Below are 21476 nucleotides of genomic sequence, written 5' to 3' on the forward strand. Positions count from 1 at the left end.
TGGTTGATAATTTAATAATTAGGAGCATAACTAACAGGTATTTCAGTGTTCTAAATCTATATAAGATAATCTATATGATGAAATATATAATCTGCAGTTATCACAAATTTATTAATTTTCATTTCCTGTGATGCAAAAATATTGCTGATTTGACTATTTACTGATATAGCCTTTCTTTCAATATATAACAAAATACTAAAAAACAAAGGATAACTATATTTAAAAAAATTTTTTCCAGTTCCAGTTGACCTTTAATATTTTATTAGATTCAGGTGAACAGCATAGTGGTTAGACATTTATATAACTCATGAAGTGATCCCACATTAAGTCTGGTACCCCCCTGACACCATACATAGTTATGACAGTATTATTGACTATATTTCCAATGCTGTACTTTACATCCCTGTGAATATACTGTAGCTGCCAAACTGTACTTCTTAATCCCTTTACCTTTTTCATCCAGACTCCTAACCCCCTGCCCATCTGGCAACCATCAGTTTGTTCTTTGTATCTATGAGTTTGTTTTTGTTTTGTTTGTTTATTTATTTTGGTTTTTAGATTCCACATATAAGTGAAATTACATGGTATTTGCCTTTCTCTGACTGACTTATTTCACTTAGCATAATACCCTCTAGGTTCGTCTATGTTCTCACAAACAGTAAGATTTCATTCTTTTTATGGCCAAGTAATATTTTATTGTACATATGTACCACATATTCTTTAAGGATAACTATATTTTAAAATTTGTTTTCTTTTAGGTCCACCTCATTCATTTAACCGAGATGAGACAATAATCATTGCTTTGGCATCAGTCTCTATATTAGCTGTTTTGATAGTTGCCTTATGCTTTGGATACAGGATACTGACAGGTAAAAATATCACTTTTTATTCTATTGTTTATTAAACATGCTATTTGATCAAAATTTATTTTCTACTTTTTAAAATCCTGTGCTAAAAAAAAATCTGTTATAGTAGCTCCCATCTTTCTCTCTTAACAAACTTTTTTCCTCTAGTTTTTGTGAAAAGTTTCAAACATATGCAAAATACCTATCACCTAGCTTCAACAATTATAAAATCTGTATATTATCTGTAACCCCACTTACTACACCCCCTTCTGTGCTACTGGATTTTTTTGAAGAAAGCATAGATACCATTTATTCACAAATACTTTAGTATTATCTCTGAAATAGAAAGACTTAATATATATAACCATAATACCATTTTCACATCTTATAACAGTAATTCCTCAGTATCATCAACTGTTCAGTTGGTTCTAATAAATTTAGGTTTGATGAGCTTTTTAGGAGATCAGCACTCATTCATTGATTTGAATAATTTTAATAAAACTATTCTTTAATGTTTTGGCAGTATTTCTTAAGGTTTTAAACTAGGTCTATTGCTGGAATCATCTCCCAGAATTCAGCTTTGGTGTTATTTATCATTCATCTTCATTTAAAGATGATTCCTAGTTTAGTTAAGTTTTATTCTCATTAACATTAGATATAAGTCTTGCTACCAACCATTCTATAGCTCTTCTTTTTTGATGGTAATATAATAAAAAGTGTATAAAGATCTTCATTTTAAAAGAAGCACACATTAATAACTTCTTTTGTCTATTCTTATAGGAGACCGTAAGCAAGGTCTTCACAGTATGAACATGATGGAAGCAGCAGCGTCAGAGCCCTCTCTTGACCTAGATAATTTGAAACTGTTGGAGGTAAGATGGCTCTTAGATTAGGGACCGTTCTTTCTGCATCCATATCTGAGATAGTGACTTCATTCACTCACTAAATCATTCATTCATTTGTTCAACAAGCATTTATTTAGAGTATCAATTACGTGCCAAGGCCTATTCTAGGCACTGAGAATATAGGTGAACGATACAGATATCCCTCTTGAGTCTTATATTCTAATGGGAGAGAGTCTACAAACAACAGGTAAACGAATGAATGTATATTATTCAAGTTGTGAGTGCTATGAAGAAAAATAAAACAGATATGAGATAAGAAAGTTATAAGAAGAGGGTTATTAAAGTATATTTAGAAAAGAAATGATCTTTGAGTATAGACTTGAACAGAGTATAGGAATAAAGACATGTAAAATACTAAGAAGAATGTGTCAGGTAAGGAATCCATAGTAGATGCAAAATATGTACTCCTTGTCTGTGCATATATTTTTATAGGTACATGTGACTGTCATATATTGCATAGAATTTAGTTTTCATTTGGTAATTAATCAGAACCTATGGTAAAAGTTTTACCATGATGAATGTTTTAATGATCTTTATTAGGATAAATAAACTATGATCCCCAAACCAGAGATCATTAAATAATAGATAACTATGATCCTCAAACTACAAAGACCGTTAAATAATAGATATGGCATATTTGGTTATATAAAATATTTTAAGAACCGTTCATTTGGGAGAAAAATATAGTTAAATGCCAAATTAAAAATATTTTAACACAAAAACTAAGAATTAATAAATAGCTAGTACAAATCAATATGAAAGAAATAATCCATAAAAATGGATAAAAGAGATGAACTGGCAATTCACAAAAGAAATGGCTAATAAATATATAGGAAGATGTCCAATTTACTTAAATTGGGAAAAAAAAAAGAAAAACCTATTAAAGCCATAGAATTTCATCCTGGACTGAGTAAAAGAAACGCTCCCAAACATTGCTAATTTACCATATGTTGATACAAACTTTCTAAAGGACAATTTATCTGTTTGTTAAATTTTAACCTAGAAATAATGAATAAAATATAACAAATATTGTTAAATAAATGATAGTAAATCCCTCACCTGTTTCAGTAAAAAGTGAGAGAAATCCCAAGAGGCTAAAAATTAAGAGAACAGGTTCAATTTGCTCGTCTTTTGTGTATTGAGTAATTTGTTGTATCCCGGATATTGTGAGTGTTATATTGTGGAAACTCTGAGTTTTTTAGGTTCTTCTGAAGTGTTTTCACTTTCAGTGTTTGTTTTCGTATGCAGTTATCTTGGTTGGACATAACTGCAAACTTGTCTTGGACGGAAATCCAAATCTCAGTTCAATTATTTTGTCTTTAGCTGGAATTTGTCCCATTCACTGGGTTCCCCCTCTGTGACTGTTCTAGAATTCTCCTCTCACTTTCTAGCAGCTGTGGTTGCACCAAATTCTGTTCTCTGGTTCCTGGGGCCAGAGAGATTATGAATTTTCTTTTGCATTTTTAGCTTCACTGTATAGTGCTGATTTCAGCCTGCTCTCAGGCTAAAAGCTATAAAAATGGGTAGCCCATTCTATTCCATTCTTTTCTTCTAAGTGTTGACTCCGTTTAGAATCACCCTCTTTTTGTTCATTCTCCAGCACTTTTTGAATTCTTTTTATAATTTTGTCCAGAATTTATAGTTGCTATCTGTAGGAGGGCTGGGTCTATCTAGTAGGATCTTCTGAGCCATGTAGGATGCAGACTTTATTAGTTCCTTGGTAATGGAGTAATTTAAACTTGAAGCAGTAGAGGGCTTTGGCACACATATAGACTTACACTTTATTTGGTAAATTCGATTGTTGTGATATGAATTAATACCTTGCTTTCTTCAAAACAAATTTGCAGCTGATCGGTCGGGGTCGATATGGAGCAGTATATAAAGGTTCCTTAGATGAGCGTCCAGTTGCTGTAAAAGTGTTTTCTTTTGCAAACCGTCAGAATTTTATCAATGAAAAGAACATTTACAGAGTGCCTTTGATGGAGCATGACAACATTGCTCGCTTTATAGTTGGAGATGAGAGAGTCACTGCAGATGGACGTATGGAGTATTTGCTTGTGATGGAGTATTATCCCAATGTAAGTTCTTCATAAAAAATAAACTGACATTTATGTGAACAGTCAATTAGATTTTCAGGAAGACCACTGTTATGTAGAGCATTGCTATTTTGCAAACTGGTTACTAAAGGTCTGCAAAGAGATAAGGATCTCATATCAGAAAGTGAATCAACTAAGTCACTGATTAACCATTGAAAACCCCCTACCCCCTGATTTTCTTGGTGAAAGAAGCAATGCTTTCATTAACATTTCATTCTAGTGCAAGCTCCGTATCCCAGACTGGTTGGTACTAAATAGATTGTGGATGAGCACCTTGAGTAGCACTGACATATATATTTACAGAAGCCTCCTGTTTTCTACTTGTAAAACATAGCAACATAATTTGTATTTGTACTGATAAGAGATACAGTGTAAAGAAAGAATTTGAAAGACTTTATTTTTTCTATCTTAATTTGATAAATCAAAGAAATGTTTAAAATGAAATAACCATTTGTAATTTTTAATCTTGGAAAAATAAAAATTGATAACATTTAAATACTTTTTTCCATCATTTCTCTACCTACAGAAATATCTTGCCAACTCTTTTGAGATTCTGAAATGTCATAATTCATTAGCTCTCCATGGAATCCTAACTTATAAAAATCCTTTATAAGGCTGCTCACTTACCTTCTTATGTTCAAGTAAATTAGTTACACTTTTTTTTTCCTTCTATATAGGGATCTCTGTGCAAGTATTTGAGTCTCCATACAAGTGACTGGGTAAGCTCTTGCCGTCTGGCTCATTCTGTGACTAGAGGACTGGCTTATCTTCATACAGAATTACCACGAGGAGGTAAGACAATGAATAAAAGGTGAATGACACTCATGTGGAGTCAAAATTAACAAAGGGAATTTTTATTCATATCTTCAAAGTAAAAATATATTTTATATTATAGCAAATTCATTATTACCCAGCTGCTTGAAAGATCTGGCATGAGAAAAGTATTTGAAATGAAACAGGAAGAATAAGAAAAAGAACTAAAAAGTCTAGAGGGGTCATGGATACCATTTAGAATTTGATTGCAGTTCTGAACACTTTCTCTGCAAAGATACTTGTATGGACATATTAGTTTAAAAAAATTTTTTTTAAATTTATCAATTACAGTTGACATTCAACATTATATCAGTTATAGGTGTACATCATAGTGGTTAGACATTTATATAACTCATGAAGTTATCCCCCTCATATGGGTATACTTTAAATAAAGTGTTCTTTTGATTCTACGGGTTCAAAGACCTTTTTAAGTTCATCTGTGGACCTTGATTAAAAACCTCTTAGCTAGGCTATTCACTATCACTTCTTTAGTTTTAACTTCACATGAATCTTTATTCCATAGTTTGTTGGACTTTAGTATAAAAACCAAATGGTATATTTTTATAAGCCAGTGCTTCTCTTAGCTAGAATTAGATTTGGTCAAATCTTTTGGGAGGAAAAAGTTATAGACTTCAATAAGAATAAAATTTTTTTTTTTTTCCTCGTGTGAGAATCTAGAGACAGTCAAAATTTGTTTGGCAGCATCAGGCTCCTATATTTCTCCTGCATTATGCTTTTTATATGGTTTATATTTTCAAGGTCACCTCATTGTTCATTATGCTATATTCTCATCAGCAGAAAAGATGAAAGGAAGGAGGAATTGCCCACTTTTGCCTCCAGAAGTCCCAGTCTTAAGTTTACGCTTTATTTAGTCTATGCTTAGCTACCACACTTAACTACAAGGGATGCTGAGAATATTGTTTTGTTTTGTTTTGTTTTAGCTGGGTGTATTGTTGCATAAGTAATATTGGGTTCTGTTACTTAGTAGGAAGAGGAGAATGCATGGTGGGGAGTCAGTCTTTGCTAGTGTTTCAGAACTGTGTGGTGTTATGCTCCTTGCTTTAACTACAGTTTTCTTCAGCAAATGTACATTTTTGCTAGTTGTTCAAAGCATCTCTTTAATACATTTGCTTTCTCACTTTGTTTCAAAATACACCTCAGATCACAGGCACCTCTAAATTAGCTCTGCTGTGAAAATCTGCCTTTGTGCTTTCTCAGGCTTTCATCCCTTACAGCATTTTCCTGTCATACTAGAGCCCAGAACATTTTTTAAAATTTCTCTGACCTCTGTGGTGAAGAGAATCCTTAATGTATCAATTTTTTAGATCTTTGTTCCATTGTGTAATACCATGGATCATCTTTTCTAATTGCTGCTTCATATATAAATAATTTCTCCTGAATAATTTATTAGTTCATTTATCTCAACATCTTGTTTTTCCTGAATATAGAATTGACTAGAATATAGTTGTTACCTATGTCAGCAACTTGATGTACTCACTTTAGTGCTTTAGCACATTAACTGTTTGGACTGTATTTCCTTACTCTTAAATATTATTATAGCTCCTTTAAAGAGGTGGCTTAGCACAGAACTTAAAATACCATCCTAATCTCCCTTGTCAAAGCTTGCATGATTGAGCGAGGTTTCAAGTCAAACACTGATTGAAGAGAATGATTACCATCAAATATGAGTTTTATTTAAATGCAGATGTTATTCTTAAACATTACTTAATATTTTCATTAATTAACCTATTTTAAAAACGAGTATATGTATGGTACTGCAAAAAAACATAAGTATGGTAGCTATTTGAACTTATGGTTTTACCTATTATTTTAACAATATTCCAGCTATACTGTACTATTTCAAAATATTTAAAATGTCATTTCACTTTTTTCAGAGAACCCTATTCTTCACAGTATCTCCAGATGTAACTTTGCTGCGTAGCACAGAAATTTTATAATAAAGAATAATACTATTATTATTCATTTTTTGCTTCAAAATAAATTAAACCCATTTATTTATTTGTAATTGGTTTTCCCTGTAAATTTTTTCCTAGTGATAATATAAGATGAAATTATTATCATAAAAAAAACCTAACAAAGAAAGAACATGTATAAATCACTCAAACCTATTAACTAGTTTATGTATATCCTTCCATGTACTTTGCATGTACATGTGCCCTGCTTGTGCATGTGTGCTCCCCTCCCCCCCCACCCCCTGCCCCAATGCTCACAGAGAGACCGTTTTTCATTCAGCTTTATTTTTTTCCCTGTAATTAGTATTATGTCCTGCTTTCCTCTGAGATATTTGCCTGGTACAATACTGTTGCACATGGCAAAATCATTGTATGTTCTACTTCTTTCTCTGCACCCCCACCCCCAAAATAAAAAAGATTGAAACGAATACTGAAGGGATTTTTAAAGGGACAGAAGTCTCAAAAAGACAGTCTATAGTTTTACCCTTTGCATTGGCGATAAATCTTATCTTGTTTTTTCTTTTCTCTTCCCCTTTTCTCCTTTGCTCCCTCCCTCTCTTTTTCTTTTCATTTTTAAATTCTTTTTTAATAGCAGAATGTATTACTTAATTTTCTCCTCTGGCTATCTCACTGACTCATCACACATTCTCCCCATTATTAATCTGGTTTCCCTAATGTGTGTGATCTTTTAATTTAAGTATCTCTATAAATTTTCTTTTATAAATATCAGCTTGAGATTGTATCATGTATACTACCATGTATACTGGTGGTGGTGTATCCAGAATAAGAAATGAAGCTCTTCTAGGGGTTGAGTTGAGCCATGTTAATACAAACTTTGGAAGGGGGGACCAGGAAGTGGGAAGGGGAGAAAGTAAGAAAGACATCAACTCTTAGATAAAAAAAACTTGGTAACAGCTATTTTTTCTTTTAATTTGCTGTTGCTTTATTTATGTAAAAGGAATTATCTTCTATCTTTAGTTTCATCGTTGGTGAAATTGTAGTCTAATACTTGTTAATGAGAATAATACATGTAAATACTGAGTCTATTTGCACATAAATATAAACATTCAATAAACATCATTAACTTTGTTCTGATTGCTGTATTTCTTTGTATACCTAGGGAGTTATTTTAAATTTTAGAAATTATGCCGTAGAATTTTTTTTAATTTCAAGAGCTATGGTCTTAATATAAGGTTCATATAAGGTTTCCTTATAAGAGGAAAAAAAATATGTGGTATTTTTGGTGAAGGGCTGGGGTTAGACATATTGTTTCAGTTGGCAAGTATTTACTCTGTGAATTCTTTTGAATTCAGGTGAAACATGTTCTTTCTGCCTTCATGGAATATATAGTCTAGTGATAAACAAGTAAGAGAATAATAGTGCTTTGCTTCTCTCTAAAATCAGAAAACAGGTTTCATATCTTGCTGAGAGGTACCAGCTCTTCCACTTGTTCTTTCAGTCCGTTGTAAAACTATTTCTAATTTGATTTGAAGAACTGAGGTGGGCTTAGAGAGCTGGCTAAACCTAGGGCAGAACTGGGATGTTCTCTCACAGGTTTAATCTGTTAAGCCATAGAAGAGTGTAAGATATGTATAAAATTTTGAAGCCATGTCAGTTTTTTAATACTTGTTTTAGTTTTTTGTTTGTTTGTTTGTTTATATCAAATATTCCTTTCTCAGTTGCGTTCTTTTGCTACCCTAAAATGAAGAGAAGAAAACAAGTGTGTGTTAAAATTAGAAGCAACAGCATTTTGGGTATTAGTTGCAGCTAAAGTTTAAAGCTTAATTATATGTGCAACAAGAGTTATGTTGTAAAATATAATGTAGTGAAAATAGTGATGATTTTGAGTTTTTTATTTCTTTTGTCCTTTTTGTTATTAAATTATTAATGGTCAGAAGAATAACACTGTCTTTTATATTTATGTAGTCCCTATAACTCGCATGTTCATTTCATGTCTAATAGTGCTATATAAGCATTAATAAATATTTGAAATTATCCAAACAGATCATTATAAACCTGCAATTTCCCATCGAGATTTAAACAGTAGAAATGTCCTGGTGAAGAATGATGGAACCTGTGTTATTAGTGACTTTGGATTGTCCATGAGGCTGACGGGAAATAGATTGGTACGCCCAGGAGAAGAAGATAATGCAGCCATAAGTGAGGTGAGTGTAGAAAAAAGGTATCACACTGACGTACTTTGAAAAAAAAATAATAATAAATTGCATTAAAGAATCCACTAACTACTCAGAATAATTATCCTCATATGCTAGCAATTATAGCATATTAGGAATTACAAAATTAAGAGATACCAAAGACATTGCATAAAGTTAGTTCATTAATTCACTGTGGTAGTCTCTGCCATTTCAACTCATTTTTGACAAGCATTAGTAGAAAGTTTGTAGGAACCGATTTTTGAATCAAGAGTAAAATTATCAAGTTAAAGATAGGTCAGCCACCTGATAATTACTGTTACAACATGGAACATATCCTCTCTGACCTTTTCTCTCTGCATTCACATATACATGTCTATATGTACATGTGTATATTTTTAGTAAATTTTTTAAATGTTAAATGTTATACATATTGTTTTGCAGTTTTCCCACTGTGTCTTATAAATTTTATTACATTGATATACATAGGAAAATCTAGCTCATTCTTTTTTTTTTTTTTTTAGGCAAGGCAACACTTGGTTGACCTCACAGATTGCAAGGACCTTGTCAGCTTACAATCCCTTATTTATTTATATTTTTTTACTCCTACAGCACCTGGTCTTCCTAGGTGGTCTCCCATCCAAGTACTAACCAGGCCCGACCCTGCTTAGCTTCCGAGATCAGACGCGATCAGGCTTGTTCAGGGTGGCATGGCCGTAGATTCTAGCTCATTCTTGTTGATTGATTCTGTCCCATAGGATGGACTTACACAGTTTAATTGTTCAAGAAGGGCATTTTATAGATTACAAAATCAGGTATAGAAAGCTTCAGTGACATTCTTAGGATCAAATAACTTATCATTGACATATTGTTTACCTGAAATTTATGTATAACTTGTTTCTAATGTCTGTCCTTCAGAATATACTACATTATATTTTTGAAAACTATTTGTCTAATTTTTCAGGTTGGCACAATCAGATATATGGCACCAGAAGTTCTAGAAGGAGCTGTGAACCTGAGGGACTGTGAATCAGCTTTGAAACAAGTAGACATGTATGCACTTGGACTAATCTATTGGGAGATATTTATGAGATGTACAGACCTCTTTCCAGGTAAGAGATCTGCTGTCAAAAAGTGATGTGTTTTGAAGTGAAGCAGTTATATCTTCTTTTTCTACCTATATTATGTTTTTACTTTTATTTAAACCTTCAGTTCATTGCCACCTAGTGTTCAGAAACATTATTAGCCTGAATGAAAAACTTTTTAAAAAGACTCCATGTTTGCATCTGAATGCAATTTAATTAATTGCTCATAATAGCTTATCTAATTGTGCTTAGTTTGGTCTCTGATTGCTTTAGCAGTTATCCTTTTCTTTATGCACCCTTTGAGCATTTGATTTTATTTTTAAGTTAATTTAATTAACTTATTTTTATATATATACATTTTTTATTAACTTTATTGGGGTAACATTGGCTAATACAATTATAATTTTCAGATGTACATTATAACTTAACATCTATATATTCTATTGTGTGATTACCACCTAAAATCCAGTTTCCTTCAGCTACCATGTATTTGATCCTCTTTACCCACTTCACCCTCCCCCTGCCCCCATATTTGACACTCTTTACCACGTCTACCTCTCCCCTCCTCCCCCACCCTCTGAGCATTTGAGAAGCTACACTTATATCGTGTCCTGAATTGACCCAATTAATTAGAAGCAATGAATTATCCATTGGAACACTTTTTCTTTCATTCTTCCTTCCTCTTTTCCATTCTCCTTTTCTTCCTTTTTTAAAATTCTCCCTTCTTGCCTTCCTGCCTTCCTTTCAATGAAAGAACACTCATTTAATGTGAATGCTTATTTGACACTTACTTGAGATAACTGAGTTTATAATTTTTCTCTTTTTGTTAGGATTTTTTTCATCCCTGTCATTATTGTCATATAGAAATTTTAACTAACTACAATATGTGCATTGCATTCTTTTAGATTATGTACAAAATGATTTGATATATATGATCTCTATAGGAATAACACCATTAAAAGCATCGGAAAAGGAAAAACAGTCAGTCAAACCAGTACTGGACAAATTTGTGAAATGAAACTAATAAAAACAGATTAGTAGTGGGGTTAAAATTTTTTGCTTTAAAAACAGTAAGCATTTAACAATAGTTTATAATCTAAAATATATTAAATAATTAGTTAAATTAACTACACATTATAAGTTCTTATTTAGAAGTACATTTTCCAGTGAATGGGAAGTACAGAGTACCCAACTGAGGTGTTTTTCTGGAAATAGTAGCAATTATAGTAGTATCACAGTATTATTGGAATTTTGGAACTTTTGGAACTTTATATTTCTATTATTGGAACTTTGGCTACAGATTTTTTTAAACGTCCTAATCCAGAATTGTTGTTTTTTAGAAGTATTTCTGACTGAAAGGATTCTTATAGTGTTGGTACACTGCCATCAGCAATAGTTTTTGAACAACTACTGCATTCAAAGAATAACTTATTTTTGATCTGATAATTAATAAAGAGCAATATTAGATGTTTAGATGAAAGGCAATTAAATCTTAGATGAATTATAATAGAAAAGAACTAGAAGTTTTAAAAAGAAAAAAGAAATAGGATATTACTTAATGGATACAGAGTTTTAGTTTGGGAAGATGAAAAGAGTTCCAGAGATAGATCTTGGTGATGGTTGCACATTGTGAATATACTTAGTGTCATAGAACTGCACATTTGAAAATGGTAAATTTTGTGTTATGTATATTTAACCACAATGAAAAATAAAAATAAAGAAAAAAGAGAGTTGCATTAAGATACACTATAATCTTAGATATAAAAATGAGGAAGAGGCACATGTGAGAGAAAATGTAGAGAAGGAATCTGTGATGTTGGTTAACTTTTGGAAAAAAGTCTAAGGAATTGAGAAATATTCAGAGATCTGAGAAATAGTGAAGGTGGCAGCCAGGAACTTAAGAAAAAATAGTGGTTTACATTGGAAAGATGAGTGAATTATGAAGACTTTTGGGTGAGGTATTGATAGACAACTGAAGAAATTTTTTAAAAGTTTAAAAGAATTGTCTATGGTTGTGCCACCCTGAACAAACCCAATCCCATCTGATCTTGGAAGCTAAGCAGGGTCGGGCCTGGTTGGTACTTGGCTGGGAGACCACTCAGGAAGACCAGGTGCTGTAGGTGTAAATAAAATAAAAAATAAGGGATTGTAAGCTGACAAGGTCCTTGCAATCTATGAGGTCAACCAAGTGTTGCCTCACCTAAAAAAAAAATTTTTTTTTTTTTAATTTAAAAGAATAAAGAGGATGTCGAGAGAACTAAGATTAAAGTGATTATTTGGTAATTGTCTAATCGAGATGGTAATTGAGAATTTATGGGTGGATGTACTTCCGAAAGAGAACACATAAAGAGAAAAAATTTGTTGAGTCAAGACTAAATTTTGGGAGACCACTCCCCTGCCAAATAGGTTAGTTATAAAGACAAATGGTCAGAAAAAGAGAAAACTGAGAAATCATAGTATCTGGAAGTCAGTATTAGAAAGTGTTAGAATGAAGATTGATAGCAATAGATGTAATTGAAAGGTCAAAAAGAAATAGAACTGAGAAATGATCTTTGAATTTGAATAGAAGTATTCTTAGAGAAGTGTCTGTGAAATAAAAAGGATACTATAAATATTAATAAGCCTAGAGAAAGCATATAATAATAAAATTCTTGTAAAACATTTTTTAAAAACTGCTATGATATACTTCCAAATGCAGTACATGCTTTACTAATAAATGGAATCAATATGTAGTGACCGCTGACACTTTCATTAGCAAAATAATATGAATATTAACAAAACAATGAATTAGGTATCTCTATTACAAAGAAAGAGTGAAATGCTGCAAAATTTATATAAAGGAGGGAGAAGGAAGGAAGAAAGAAAAAAAATAAAGGCAAGAGAAAGAAAAAGAAAGGGATTAAAAATTCATAATTGCTTAGAGACATAATTAACAAGTAGAAAATGAGATGAGAAGCAGGGGACGACATCTGTTATTCTCAGATATTTGATCTATTTTGGACAGTTTGTAAGAAAATTAGATTATAAAACTTCCTTGTGGGGTGAAAAAGAACTTCCTCAAACAATTCAGTGATGATCAAGTTTTAAGAAAACCCAGTAAGACTAATATCTTCCATGATAATGTTGTCATTAACATTCATCTTTGTGTTTCCAGTGTCTGATATGAAGTTAGCTCTAAACAAGTATCTATGGAACAATTAGATTTAGAACCATGAATATTTAGTAGATATTTGGTTAATCCTTAATGTCATTTAATTCACAAGATTGTGCATCTATTTCATTGAGCAAGTTTTCTCATTATAATTTAGACCTGATTAAAACAAATAAGTAAAATTGTGAAGTTTTACTTATTCTATTGAACCAGCATTTGAAGGAAAAATAATAAATAACACTTGGAAGGTATCATGTGTAGTGTATATGTCTCAGAGAAACAGGTAAGATACAGTAGTAAATATCTTACAGTTTGCAGATGGCATGGGTTGAGGTTTTATCATACGCAGTTTCGTGAAAAAAGTGATATACTCATTGGCAGGATTAAATCCTTTAGTTTTATTTTTCAAGTTCAATGTTAATGGTTTCTGATAAAAGTATCTGCTTAAATTCTTAGAATATGTGAAAATATCACTTGTATTTATAGATAGTATAATATTCCAAAAAATTTGGGCTATGCTGCATAGATTATAGAATTTTTGTAAATCAGTTTTTTAAATTAATTTATTTTTTATGGTGACATTGGTTAATGAAATCCAGTAAGTTTCAGCTGTACACTTTAACAGTAAAGCATATATATGTTTACACTGTGTGTTCACCTCCCGTAGTTAGATTTCTTTCTGTCACCACATATTTGACCCCCTTTAAAAAGTCATTTTTAATATTGGTGGAGGACAAGTGTTTTAGGTTCTTTTGGATATTCGAATTGAGACACAAAACTTAAATTACATGTTTTGTAATGTACTTTCTTTCTCATTATAACTTCTATCACCATTTGAGTGAGATAAAGAAGGGCAGATGGTACCACTTTGCTGACGGGGAAAACTAAAACATATAGTAGTTAAAAATGACTTTTCTTAGGTAAAGGTGAAGCCAAGAATAGAACCTAAGTGCCTTACCGTGGTGTTCTTCCTTCTAATTTATCCTGTGATTTTAATGGAGTGGGGGTGGGGCAAGGAGACAGGAAGGTCTCTATTTCTCCTGAGTTCTATGCCAAGATTTTGACTAGACCATTGGTTTTCTCAGTGTTTGTCCCTGAGGTCTTCTGTGTGGCTCAATATGTTTATTGTTTAATTTGATCACATTTTGTAAAAACTATAAGCCTCTCACTGTAAGCAACTGATTGTACTTATTGGTAATGAAAAGAGTTATTAAACAGTGGTAGAATAGTTAATAATACTTACCTATTTTTCTGTCAAATGGCCATTGTCATAAAATTTTTTGTGACATTTGATATAATCTGGCTGTATAATAGATTTAATGAGACATAATGACTCTACAGCCCTCCCAGTTATATTTGATTCTAAATACATGTTTGTTGTACTAGATCCTGGACTTCTCATATTCACTACCCTTGATGAGAATTCAGATATTTCAAGTTTTAAGTATATCTGTGTATATAATAATCTCTCCCCCAGCCCAAATTTAGTAATACTAGAAACTATTTTTAAATAGCTATCCATCATTAACACTACCGTTTAATTTATCAAACAAAGGCTATTCTAACTAAAGCATTTATTAATAATGCATTAAACTCATAATAGGGTCTCTTTAGGATCTCCAAATATGCCTGAATGGGTTTTAAAAAAAAAAGAGTGTGACATAATTTCTTTGCTTGCTTAGTATCAGAAATACTCCCATTATTCTATCTTTTTATGATAATTGGAAATTTTACTCCATCTTTCTTTTTAAAAAATTTACAGGTGAATCTGTACCAGAATACCAGATGGCTTTTCAGACAGAAGTTGGAAACCATCCAACTTTTGAAGATATGCAGGTTCTGGTTTCCAGAGAAAAACAGAGACCTAAGTTCCCAGAAGCTTGGAAAGAAAATAGCCTGGTAAGAAAAAACTAAATTGTTAAAAAGAGGACTTATGATTGAATGTGTTTCAATGTTGTTTGAAGCAAAAATAGGCTGTTAATAATGTTAATAGTTTTTTAGAGTTGTCTAATGCCAGAAATCCAACTTACTTGAATTTTATATGTTTTAAATTTTTCAATATTAAAAAAGCCCCCCTTTTTGGTTCAGTTTTAGTTTTTTCCAAGTATAAAATACTATTTAGAGAGACTAACCATTGTGTGTGAAGTTTGCTAGGTTGGGTAACAGCTGGAATAATTAATACGTTAATATTTTAAACATTATTGAAATTTCATCTTATTTGGATGCCTTTTATATCTTTCTCTTTTCTGATTGCACTCACTAGTGGACAGTGGCGATAGTGGACAGCCTTGCCTTGTTCCTGATCTTAGAGGGAAGATTTTTAGTTTTTCACCATTATGTTGAAAAGTATAATGTTGGCTAAGGGTTTGTCATAGATGGCCTTTATTATGTTAAGGTACTTTCCTTCTATACTGATTTTGTTAAGTATTTTGATCATAAATGGATGTCGTATCTTGTCGAAGGCTTTTTCTGCATCTGTTGATATGATCATATGATTCTTATTTTTTAATTTGTTTATGTAGTGTATCACATTAATCGATTTGTGTATGTTGAACCATCCCTGTGCCTCTGGGATGAAGCCCACTTGATCGTGGTGTATAATCTTTTTATTATATTGCTGTATTCGGCTCACTAGTATTTTATTTAGGATTTTTGCATCTGTGTTCCTGAGAGATATTGGTCTGTAGTTTTTTTGTGTGTGTGTTATCTTTACCAGGTTTTGATATCAGAGTAATATTGGCTTTATAAAATGAATTGGGAAGTATTGTCTCCTCTTAGATTTTTTGGAAGAGCTTGAGGAGAATAGGTATTAAATCTTCTTTGAATGTTTGGTAGAATTCACTGGTGAAGCCACCTGGTCCTGAACTTTTATTTTTTGGTAGGTTTTTGATGATTGTATCAATTTCCATACTGCTGATTGGTCTATTTTCCAGTTCTTCTTGATTCAGTCTAGGAAGGTTGTATTTTTCTCAGTACTGGTCCATTTCCTCTAGGTTATTAAATTTGGTGTTATATACTTTTTCATAATATTTTTGTATGGCCCTTTATTTTTCTGCGATGTCAGTCGTAATTTCCCCTTTCATCTGTGATTTTTTTTATTTGTGTCCTTTCTCTTTTTTCTTTAGTGAGTCTAGTCAAGGGTTTGTCAATTTTATTAACCTTCTCAAAGAACCAGCTTTTTGTTGCATTTATTTTTTCTACCGTTTTTTTTGTTTGTTTGTTTGTTTGTTTTTATATGTTTCTGCTCTAATTTTGCTTATTTCTTTCCTTCTGCAGACTTTAGGCTTCATTTGTTCTTCCTTTTCTAGTTTTTTAAGATGAAGCGTTAGGTTGTTTTTTGGGGTTCATTCTTGTTTTTGGAGACAGGCCTGTGATGATATGAACTTTCCTCTTATGACCGCTTTCGCCATGTCCCAAAAGTTTTGATATGTTGTGGTATCATTATCATTTCTTTCTATGTACCTATTGATTGCTCTTTTTATTTCTTCTCTGACCCAGTTATTCTTCAGTAGCATGTCGTTTAATCTCCATGTATATGTGGTTCTTCCTGATTTCTTTCTGCAGTTGATCTCTAGTTTCGAAGCATTATAATCAGAGAATATGGTTGGTATTATTTCAACCCTCTTATATTTGTTGAAGCTATCTCTGTATCCCAATATGTGGTCGATTCTTGAGAATGTTCCATGTACACTAGAGAAGAATGTGTAAGCAGCTGTTTTGGGATGGAAAGCTCTGTAAATGTCAATTATGTCCAGTTGGTCTAGTGTGTCATTTAAGGATGTTATTTCCTTATTGATTTTCTGTTTGTATGATCCGTCCATATCTGACAGTAGAGTATTTAGGTCCCCTACTAAAGTGGTGTTTTAGTCTGTTTCTTCCTTTAGTTCTGTTAGTAATTGCTTTACATGTTTCGGGGCTCCCTGATTGGGAGCATAGGTATTAATAAGTGTTGTATCTTTGTGCATGATTCCCTTTATCATTATGAAGTGTCCCTGAGTATCTTTCTTTACCTTTTTTATTTTGAAATCTATTTTGTTTGACATTAGTACCACTACTCCCACTTTTCTCTGAATGCCATTTGCTTGAAATATTATTTTCCACCCTTGCACTTTGAGTCTATATTTGTCTTTGGAGCTGAGATGTGTCTCCTGAAGGCAGCATATGGTTGGGTTTTGTTTTTTGATCCATTCTGCAACTCTTGCCTTTTTATTGGTGAGTTCAATTCATTTACATTTAGGGTGATTATTGAAATATGAAGTCTTCTTATAGCCATTTTGTCTTTTGCTTTCTGGTAACTCGGTGTTTCCATTGCTTCCTCGTCCTTGTGCTTCTGTTTTCTTTATTTTAGTTGGCTTTTGTGGATTTTCCCTCTGTTCTTTCTTGTTTTATCTTATATACAACGGTTCTGAATCTTTGGCGTGAGGTTACCATTATGAATATATAAAGCATATATATATTTAAATAAAGCAGTCATCCATTTTCTTCTGTGTGTGACTTATCTCCATTCCCCTTTGTGAATTTTGATATTTCAGTCCCCCTCTTTTCAGTCATTGTTATCTCAGTTTGTTCCTATGTATGCTGAGCGTTCATTACTATCTTGTTAGAACAATTCTCTTCTTATTATTTAAGCTTATAATGCCCTATTCTTAGTAAGGGTTGCACTCCTCCGCTTCTATTTGCCCGATAGTCACTTTACTCCTAATTATGTATTTTTTTTGTCATTTCATTTTAGGTGAACTGACCCCTTTCCGTATTTCCTGTAGTTCAGGCCTCATAGTGGAGAATTCCTTCAATTTTTGTATGTCTGGAAAAGTCTTAATTTCTCCTTCATATCTAAAGGAGAGCTTAGCTGGATACATTATTCTAGGCTGATATTTCTTTTCACTTAATAGTATAGTTTACATATTTGGTTTCATTCCTTTCTGGCTTGTAAGGTTTGTGCTGAGAAGTCTGAGGATAATCTAATGGGTTTACCTTTATAAGTTACCATTTTTTTTCTCCCCAGCTGCCTTGAGAATTCTTTGTCATTGATTTTGATAATTTTAATACAGTGTGTCTTGGTGAAGGCCTTTTTGGGTTGAGATAATTTGGTGTTCTGTTGACTTCTTGAATTCCAAGCTCTAGCTCATTCCTTAGATTTGGGAAATTCTTGTCCATTTGTCTGAAAATGCTTTCTAATCCCTGTTCCTTTTCCTTGCCTTCAATAATGCCCATTATTCTTATGTTTCCTCTCCTAATGGTATCAGCTAGTTCTTGGATTTCTCTTTCATTATTTTTCATTCTTCTGTTTCTCTCTTCTTCTTTCTGATTTATTTCTAGATTTCTGTCTTTGATATCATTGATCTTTCCCTCTGTTTGTTCGATTCTCTTTCCCAAGCTTGCTATTTCATTTTTTAACTCTTGCAGAGTGTATTCATCTCCAGTTCTATTTGGTTCTTTTTGAGGGGTTCAATCTCCTTGCTCTGCTCATCTACTTGTTTTTTCAATTCCTGAATTGTTGATTTGAGTTGTTTTGGATCTCGTTGAGCTTTTTCAGAAGTACCATTCTGAATTCTCTTTCATTTCTATGTCTGTAATCCTATTTTCTGGAGATTTTTCTCTTTATTTCTGAGATGCCTTGTCACCTTGATTGTTCATGGTGTTTAATAGACTATTCCTCTGCCTGGGCATTAATGAAAGTGTATTCTGCTGTTTTTCTAGGAAGAAGATTTATTATATAAAGGTCTCTCTTTAGCCTGTTGCAAAGAAGGTGCTTTTCTTTGGGTTTTCAGTAGGTGGCGTCTTAGCCTCTTGGATCCTTGCTTTATATAAAGTCTTAATAATGCTTTTTAAATTTTCTTGTAGATATTTAATCACGCTCGCTACCCTCAGTTTTAGTCCCTGTCAGTGTCAGCAACAGTCTCGGCAGCATTTGCTCAGATTCCCCTGGGGCTCCGCAGTGATCAGTCTTGGACGGTATGGAGGGAGGGGCCTTCTGGGTTAGGGGTTGGGGGCTGTGGCTCAGCCTCGGTTTTGCTACCATGGCTGGCAAAAATCAGCTGTTGTTCCTCTGCGGTCCTGTCCTGCTTCTCTGCTTTCTGCCCTGATGACTGGGCCTTGCAGCCAGCCGGCCACAGGGAGCTCACAGCTATCCCAGTCAGGAATGTTCAGGGAACGTGCAGCACGAACTCGCTGCTCCTTCTCCCCTCCCCCTCTTCCTACAGGGAGCTCAGGCGGCTGGCTGCAAGAGGCAGCTTGTTTATTACTCCTAGTCCACCGCCTGACACCCGGGGTTCTGACCTATGGTAGCTTTTATGCACAGATCCCATGCTCAGACATGCTGGTGTGCAGTTTGGGTGTTTTTTGTTGAGTTTTAGATGTTCAGCTTATTGTTGTTTCGAGGGAAGAGATCTGGGGACGTCTCTCACTCCACTGTGTTTCCAAAGATCTTCCCAAGGCTGTTGTTTTATATTGAAATATTTTAAATTAAAAAAAAAAAATTATAGACCCTAGTTTTTTTTTAATAGCTTTTTTTAAATATATAAAATGTTCAGGTATAAATTGTTCAACGACTATATTCTTATCTTCATTTCTTAATCTGTCTTGAATACTAGTTTGTTCTCTTTCCCATACTAAAATCACTTTTCTGATTTCTCTTTATCCCTAAATCTTAGTTCTGCATAACCTCTTTTGGCTCAACAGTTTCAATATAATGTCAGATAAAAGTTTGGAACTCTTCTTCAGTTGTTTTTTTTTTCTAGTCTTTTTCTTTCTCCACCCATTAAATTCAGTCTTCTAAAATGTACTATATATTTCAGAAGCTACCAATTCTTCTTTTCAGGTTTCATTTGTTTTTCCATTTTCTCTTCTTGATTAAATCTGAAAACTTGTGATCCAGAATTGAGCATTTTCCATACTTTTTTTCTCACACAACCTACTTTAAGAAATACAAGTTTATATCATGACATAATGTTGTCAGATAATACTTAACCTAAACTATGTAGTCTACATCCTGGTATTTTCTATTCTAGTCTAGACTATTTCAGTTTTGGAAGATTTGTACAGTCATTTATTTTAAATACTGGTCCCAACCCACTGATTTCATGACCCACCTATGAGCCCCAACTCGTATTTTCCTGTCATTAGGTAGAAAAGTTCTCTAAAGTTGCTTGTCTTTCTTTTCTGTTTTTTTTTTCCTGCTTGTCTTTCTTCATTTGTTAATAATGATACCACCTTTATCTCATTTACTCAAATGTTGGATATTATTATTTATATATTTCCTGTTAGAGTCACCCTGTCAAAGCATTCATCTGATTTTGCCTGAATATTTTTTTCATTCTTATTTACTCTCAAAAAAATTTTTAACATTTAAAGAGATGTAATTGATATGCAATAAACTGTACATATTAAGGTATACAGTTTGATAAGTTTTGACATATGTATACACACATAAAACAATCACCACGATCGTGATTGTAAACATGTAATTACTCCTACAAGTTCTCTCGTGCCCCTTGGTAATCGTCTCCTCCTGACTCTCTCCATTGTCCATGAATCCTGAGGCAACTGCTGATCTACTTTCTGTCACTAGCGATTAGTTTACATTTTTAAGAATTTTGTATAAATAGAATCGTATAGTACATACTGTTTTTGTTTGGCTTTTTTCACACAGCATAATTATTTTGAGATTCATCAATGTTGTTATGTGTATCAATAATTTATTCTATTTTATTGCTAAGTAATGTTTCATTGAATGGATACGCTACAATTTGTTTACCCATTTGCATAGTGATGGATGTTTGGATTGTTTGCAGTTTTTGGCCATATAAATAAAATTACTGTGAACATACACTTCTTTGTATGAACATATGATTTTATATTTGTTACTTTTCATTGTATAGTTGGGAAATAATTTTGTTAAAATTCTTTTTAAAAAATGAGACAAAAAAAATTCATCGAGGCATTGTATTGCATGATGAATAAAATTTGGTAACTAGAAACCTTGGTCCCTATCTGAAGTTATCATTTTTAAGGCAGAATCGTTGTTGATGAATAATAGTAGTAGTTAACAATTGCTAAGTTCTTACAGTGTTCTACACTCTTTTCTAACTCGTTTAATTCTTATGTGAATTAAGTACTTCTATCATCCCTATTTTTTAGATGCAAGAAAAGAGGCCCAGAGGGGAAGTTAGGATATGTGGCTAATAAGTGGTAAGCAAAGATCAAAGGCCAGGCAGCATAACTCCACAGTTGATACATTTTCCTATGCTGACTGGCTCTAAACAATGCTGGTAGAACATAATTCCTAGTGGATATATGGATGCTGTTATAAAAGTTACAATTTTTTTTTTTTTGAGGAAAATCTATTACAAGTTCCAAACAATGTTAAAATAATGGTTGGTAAGCCATTTACACAAGTAAAGATTTAGAAGTAAATTAATATGAAATTAAGAAAAGGAAAATTTAGAAAAATAAT

The 21476-nt window shown here is 32.7% G+C and overlaps 1 protein-coding gene, 1 non-coding gene and 1 pseudogene across 2 annotated transcripts in view; 2 read left to right on the forward strand and 1 right to left on the reverse strand.

The window, feature by feature from the left end:
- Positions 1-21476, forward strand: part of BMPR2 (bone morphogenetic protein receptor type 2) — a 145392-nt gene that overhangs the window by 106283 nt on the left and 17633 nt on the right. The window contains exons 4-10 of the mRNA XM_039844471.1: positions 759-869; positions 1626-1717; positions 3598-3828; positions 4524-4638; positions 8637-8797; positions 9750-9897; positions 14784-14920. Of these exons, the coding sequence (XP_039700405.1) occupies positions 759-869; positions 1626-1717; positions 3598-3828; positions 4524-4638; positions 8637-8797; positions 9750-9897; positions 14784-14920 (995 nt within the window). The remainder of the gene's footprint in view (positions 1-758; positions 870-1625; positions 1718-3597; positions 3829-4523; positions 4639-8636; positions 8798-9749; positions 9898-14783; positions 14921-21476) is intronic.
- LOC120587811 (5S ribosomal RNA) lies at positions 9389-9507 on the reverse strand. Its single transcript, XR_005649086.1, has one exon. It is a non-coding gene; the product is annotated as a 5S ribosomal RNA (ribosomal RNA).
- LOC120587941 (uncharacterized) lies at positions 11875-11993 on the forward strand (annotated as a pseudogene).

This window comes from Pteropus medius, unplaced genomic scaffold (genome assembly GCF_902729225.1).
Source record: "Pteropus medius unplaced genomic scaffold, Ma_sr-lr_union100, whole genome shotgun sequence".
NCBI classification, from domain to species: Eukaryota; Metazoa; Chordata; class Mammalia; order Chiroptera; family Pteropodidae; genus Pteropus; species Pteropus medius.